The sequence below is a fragment of the Pelobates fuscus genome, chromosome 10, assembly GCF_036172605.1.
Source record: "Pelobates fuscus isolate aPelFus1 chromosome 10, aPelFus1.pri, whole genome shotgun sequence".
Lineage (NCBI taxonomy): Eukaryota > Metazoa > Chordata > Amphibia > Anura > Pelobatidae > Pelobates > Pelobates fuscus.
Genome location: NC_086326.1, coordinates 102,097,788 through 102,104,403, shown reverse-complemented (window position 1 = coordinate 102,104,403; position 6,616 = coordinate 102,097,788). Strand labels below are relative to the sequence as shown.

General features: G+C 38.5%; 1 protein-coding gene across 1 annotated transcript in view; it reads right to left on the bottom strand.

The window, feature by feature from the left end:
- Window positions 1–536: 536 nt before the first annotated feature.
- DRGX (dorsal root ganglia homeobox) overlaps window positions 537–6,616 on the bottom strand; it is a 36,197-nt gene continuing 30,117 nt past the window's right edge. Inside the window, exon 7 of the mRNA XM_063434657.1 lies at window positions 537–2,453. Within this exon, the coding sequence (XP_063290727.1) occupies window positions 2,188–2,453 (266 nt within the window). The 3' untranslated portion in view covers window positions 537–2,187. The remainder of the gene's footprint in view (window positions 2,454–6,616) is intronic.

The window sequence follows — 6,616 nt, the reverse complement described above, 5'->3', positions numbered from 1 at the left end:
TTAAACTTAGGAGTTTGGCCAAGTAAGGTAAAAAATAGCATATTTAAATCAGCTGCAAAACTGTGGTCTTATAGTGCAGGACGAAAAATTGCTTTTGACTGAATAGTTTCTTTTTTTTCCTCTTCTAACAACATAGCATGAGTTCTGTTGTTAGTTACAATTATGGTTGTCAATAATATTAATATATTCCACAGTTTACTCTGTGTATGGGTAATCAGTTGCCAAAATAAATGTTTAGTTAAATTTTTCAAGGAACTGTAAAGTTAATTATTCTGTGAACAAAATGTTTTGAGGAGGTTGACGGTACTTTTACATATTTTACACAATTACAGTAAATTATAAAGAAATGTACCAGTACGTTTTGTAACCGACCCTGACAGTTTGAATCAGCGGCCAATTGCAAAACTAAAGGTCCTGATTTTCCACAGAGTGCAGACAAACAGCCCCTTTAAGGTAAAAATTAAAGAAGGGGGTAGAAGCATTTTAGGAGCAGCAACAAAGCCATAGTGCACACAGAGCGACCTGCCTCCTCATCTAAGAGGATTTTACAGGTTCACGTGGCATCTGCATGTTTGGAGCTCACTGGGTTCCATTCTTTTGAATACTGATCAAGTGAAAAGCACAGGGATTGCATGCATGCGCAGCCTGACTATCTCACTTTCAGTTATATAAGCCATTGTGCCACTGTATACAAAGCATGTGAAGAGATTCAAAAGGAACCAATCATAGATAGCATTATCTATTCTCCACATCAACAGGTGCATATATTATTCCATCAAGGGAAATATTTCTAACACCAAAAATGTTTAGAAAAGTAAAATAAGTTTGTATTTCAGTGTATATTATGTCCTCCCCATAAAGAAAATAGGGAATCTGATCAAGGAATTTTGCAAGTGATGAATAAATAATCTGCATTAAATAGTTTTATATCTATAATGGCGCACAGTCTTACAGCTGCTAAATACAAGTTTGCAATCTTAAACCCTTCACCTCCAACACCGGAAAGGGCTTGACTATTGTACTTCAATTTAAAAGAATATCAACACAGACTTGAAAGAACCAAATAGCCTCAGATTTTGGCTTTTAAAGAGATCTTTGTTAAAAGTAGCATCCTTTTTTTTAGGTTTTATTTTAATTGGAGTCATGTGACCTCTTGCATGGAGTTGGCTCAAAAAGATAATAACTTAGGTAAGCAGCTCCCTCTGCTGGCAGACTTGGGGTTGGCACCTCACCTTACAGAAAGCATATAGAAGTAAATATACGATATTAGAAAGAACTCAGCATGAATTAAAGGAGGGGGTCACTGTCATCACAAGCCCTTTGTTTCAGGCAGAATTTCATCCAAGAGAATCACATTGCCTCTGTAATCACATGTTGCCTTACAGAAGCTAGGGGACTGCTGGAGCCATGCTCTGCAAATATATTCATATAAGCTTTTATACGTGATAAGGAAGCAGTCAATGCGTAGATGGTAATGTGGCCTTTAGAAGCAAAGATGCTGTTGAGGCAAAGGATTGCTGTTTGGTTGCAATACTGACTTTAGGGTTTATGGTTTAAAGTTTTACGTGATGGAGAGGGTTAATCATGTCTTTTGTAATACCCAACGCAAAATGAGTCTCCTCCTATGAGAAAATAAATACATAAATATACTGAATAAATAGGGCTTGCTGAATCTCATTCCATCAGACTTTGTTTCCATTAAGGATGTTTTCTTATTTTTTATTTATTTTTTCCAATACTGATATTTGGTCTGCATGGACAAACGTACTACCCTGTGATTGACTTGTGGTGAGATAAGAGTTTGTTTATCTCACTCCTTGCTACAGTCGTCTTGAGTCATATTGACGTCATCCAAATCCCTGTGGGTCCGCTGTTTATATAAACTTGATGCATCCGAGCCAACACCCCACCCCATGTCGGTTAAATAGTCCTTGGCTAAATTTGTCGAACTAGTTTCCATAAATTATGCTCAACACAAAACTCGGGCAACCAAGATTGAAAGTTTTTCCGTAAAGCCTGGAATGAGTCAGCCATCTCTGTGTAAACAAGCAGTGGTGAGATCGTTTGAAACATAGCTAGCTTGGTCCAGTTGCTGGAGGGTGCACGTGGTGGTATCACTTATTGGCTTCGTAGGCCAAAGTTCCCAGCTTATTATCCCCACATACAATGTACATCCGTGCAATTTCCTCATACGTTCTTTTCATTGTTGTCACTCTGTTCTTGCCCCTGTGGAGCTCTCTCTTGACCACCCTCATGAGGTGTAGTTGTTGGGGCCCCTGAGCTGCTCCCTGCAGGGGGCAGAAGTTGTGCAGATTGCAGCACAGCTTCAGAGTGCTCTCGCGCCTTCATTCGAAGGGCCGCCACACTGGCTGTGCGATGACTCTGGCAGCTGTACGGAGGTAGGAAGGAAAGAGCCAGAGGATCAGACACACAACAAGAGCATAGGGGCCCACCTGCAATAGAGGAGAGAGAAAGGGAAATATAATTTAATGCTATAATCATAGACAGAGGAAACTGAACTGAATAAATGCTGGACGAATAACTTGTTAGGTTTTGATTTTATTTCTTTATGGGAACATCTATAATAAAATGGAGTCTATAATAAAATGGGCTCAGATAGTCATACTGTATCCTATCTCTGAACCTCTCTTAGAAGGGAACTGACTTTTCCCAGGGTTTTCCCTATGTTTACATATTCTCTATATTTAAGTTTAACAAATGTTGAAATCCATACTGTTCTATTTTGGAAATGAGCTCGTCCATTTTGTAAATTAAACCCCTTTTCTGTTTCTGTATACGCACCAAATGCTATGTGTGCCCTGACCATGCCAGGACTCAACTGGATTATGGTTTCAGTTACTAAATAATATGTTTAGAAGAAAAGAGAGCATCACAATAAAAAGAGAAGGTTAACACAAGCTGAATGTAATTGTCAATATTTTTTCAGTGGTGTGACCTCCAGAAATATGAAGGTTTCCATTTAGGCTTTCTGTGCAGTTTTGCTCAGTGGGTGTTAGTGATAACCTGTGTGCACAGATGTACCAGGAGTCAACTTTATGATGGGACTTATGCAGATATTTTAACAGAACTGAATTAACTTTATTTAAATGTGAAATTAGGAGGTATGTGGTTAAATGCGTTGCCTCTTCAAATGGTTAGCTGCCACTTCTAAAGGGCAGCCACAGGAAGAGGTAAAGGGAAAGCTCTCCCTTCTCTGACATCAATTATTCCGTTACCTACAACCTGACTTAGCCATTGTTTTTAACAAGGGTCTAGTTTATTCCATGATGTGGAAGTGATATAATTCTTTCTTAGGACAAATTCTTTTGATTTTGTCTTTGCTCTTTAAACTGGATAACCTTTTTAAATACCCACTAATGCAAATTACAGGTATTAGCCTAGATTATTGAAACATTGGACCACTCCAGAGCACAATCCGGTAATGGTCTGATAATTGTTTGAGTATTGCCTTGATTAACAAATCAAATTAATCTAATGTAATAACAATGCTGTTGCAGGCACATATACAGGCTAACACTGATAATTGATTTGGAGTTAATTTGGATATTAAAGCTACACTTAATACATTTATATAGTCAGAGAAAGAAAACGTTCAGGCTTTAAATGTATGTATAGCGAAAGATATCCTCGTGTTTTTCGTTTTCTTAAGTTAATGTGGTGGCATCTTGCAAGCCTTAGTATTTATGCCAACATTAGGAACTGAGGCACTGGTTCATTTGGAGCAGGCTTACCCAAACGTTGCTGAACTACAACTCCCATGATTCTCAGCCTATCTATTTAATTCATAGAATCATTGGAGTTGTAGTTCAGCAACATCTAGAGGGCCAGAGTCTGGGCAAGCCTGATTTGGAGGAATTGGGGGAACAACTCCTTCCATCTCCCACGGTAAATTACAATCCAGCTTCTATATCAGATCAATTACATTTTATTTTTTTTACATGATCATAACCTATTTCTATCAGTGATGCCACAAAGTTAGAAATCATTATTGACTTAAAACCAGGCTTTACTTTAGTCGCCAACGTTAATCAGACATTCTCAATAAAGGGAATTAAGAAAATGGGAGATTATTTTTTTTCAACATGGCTATAAGGTTTTTCATTTCAGGTTTTCATTTCACTGCTTAATAAATAAACCCTTATGTACTTCTGCAAAACAAATTAGAATTTAGAAATCACAAATTTCGATTTTTCATATTGTTTCTTCTTTAACCCATTAAGGACCAGACAATAGGAAACAACTCTATCACATGACATACCTCATATATCACACTGATCTTTAGTGGGCTAACGCTTTCAGGAATATGGATTTGGCAGGTTCAGTAATCATGGTGGTAATCCTGGCAAGTTATTTGTAATGAAGGGGTTAAGGCATAGTGTATTATGATGGCATAGCAAATGAATGCATCATGTGGCTAAACTAAGTATCAACCAAATTCCAGACATTGATTATTCCCACATTCTCAGTGTAGCCTTTGCTCTCTATATATTATAAACCAAGCTTTGGCTTTTACATAATCTTTTTTATTTATTTTTTTATTTTTGTATGCTGAAGCTGTTTTGGTTGTGAAAGGGTTACCTCTCCATTAGCTGCAGATATAGTGCTGAATCAGAGCATCTCATGGTGAGATCATCTAAACAGATTAATACTTAATGTAATAATAATCCAGCCTCCCCGTGGAGGGGGGGGGGATCAATTCCGTGAGTCTGACAGGAAGAGCCCCCACGCAAGTAAAACCTTGCCTCCCCACCTCTGATCAAAGCTCCGTACACAGGCAAACAAATCGACCGCTGGAAACAGACCTTAATCTTGTCTCCAGTCCCCAGAAAGACATGTAGAGTATTTTCAAGGAAGAGAGAGGCCAAAGGAACAGTAATTAACCACGTAATCACTGCACTGTGATAAAGACCTGGAGAGCAATTCCATTGGCCGGAGAAACATACTGATCAGTAATCATTTTATTTTTTGCGTTGCAACAGAACATGCAGACCACACCTGCATGACATGTGATCTGCGGAGCATTTTGTTAACCAATGCACTTAAATACAGAGTTCAGGTTAATTCCTGTTAAACCACCGAACCTTGACCACAACACTGTCTGACTTGAAAATATAAACAAAGTCATGAGACTAATACGGTTAAGATGATATCAATTTACTGATCATTGGCCTCTATACAGTTATCTACCCCTTCCTCACCTACGGTATATTCGAAGCAGCTGTAATCACCTGCTCTGCAGCATAGCCTTTGTCCTCTACATAACAAATGGATCTTCATGGATTGACTGTCTCATTGGCAAAACAAAACACTTTCATTCTACAGGGTGGCTCATAAGTCCCTACCCATACAGCACACAGATACACTGGATGCATAAGATATATGGATGGGTAGGGACTTATGGGCCACCCTGTAGTTTGAGAGAAATATCTTACATAAAGGGACTAATAGATGCTCAGTTTGCCCATTGTAACAGTTTTTGACAGTTTAATGGAGAATAGGTGTGATCTCTTGTCTGACTTTGTGTGTTTTTCATGCATTGAATCATAAATTTTAATCTGCTGGAATTGTATTTGGCAATTGAAGAATAAACTGTGAAACTGTTTCTTCTAGATTGTAAACGCGTTTGAAACAGAAGGCAGTCAAGGTCCCATTATTGATGAAGGTGGCCTGCTAATAGTCTGCACATTCATGAATATGAACAGAATAAAACATTTTAACCAATAGAGCTCTGTTTTCTTTGCTCAATAAAGGAGGTACCATCAATCAAGGTAAAAATAGAAAGGTGATTACATAGCAAGAAAAAAACATTGAGCTGATCTCTTGAAAAAGTCTCTCTACTGTTTGTGGACTATCTGTCTGGGCTCTGACAGAGGCTGAAGAAGGACAAATCCTGCTGCTTCCCAATTAATAAATGAATGATATTAATTAATTGTCGAGGTATGCTGCCAGCCATTAAAGGATGTGACTGGATTGGGTGAATCCACAGGCCCTTGATGCTTTTAGCTGTAAGTAATTGCAAAGGCAGGAAATCTCTTTTGACAGACCGCACTATCAGCAGTGCATCCTGTACCGGTCGTGGACATTAAAACACAGGCTTGCACAGGGAAAGCAGACTGCACTCCAAGCTGTGCAAGAGGACATAGGTGTGTGCTCTGCTATGCACGTCCCAGATGCAATTAATAAAAATCTGGGATGTGACGGTTACCCCTGTCTATGTAGCATCCTACTGAACAGTGTACAGAATGTGGGCCTATTTCAGAGTTTTGAGGTTTCCCCGACTGCTCAGAAATTCACCTGCTCTATTGTATGACATTGCTGATCTGATAGCGTCCAATATATGCTCATCTATAATATATGGCCTTTTCAAATAAAGCCTTAAACAGCAATGTTACTGAGGTCTAAGCAATTCATAAAATAAATACCTGCCTAGAGTGCTTCAGTTATAATATCCCGTGGCCCAAAAAAGAGCAAAAAAAAGTTACTGTATCTTACGGTGGGTAGGGGGAATATTTCCAACTGGTATCCTATTCCCAAGATGTAATCTTTTTGTTAAATATTTTTTTTTGTTCTGTGGTGTAATATTTTACCCATCAGA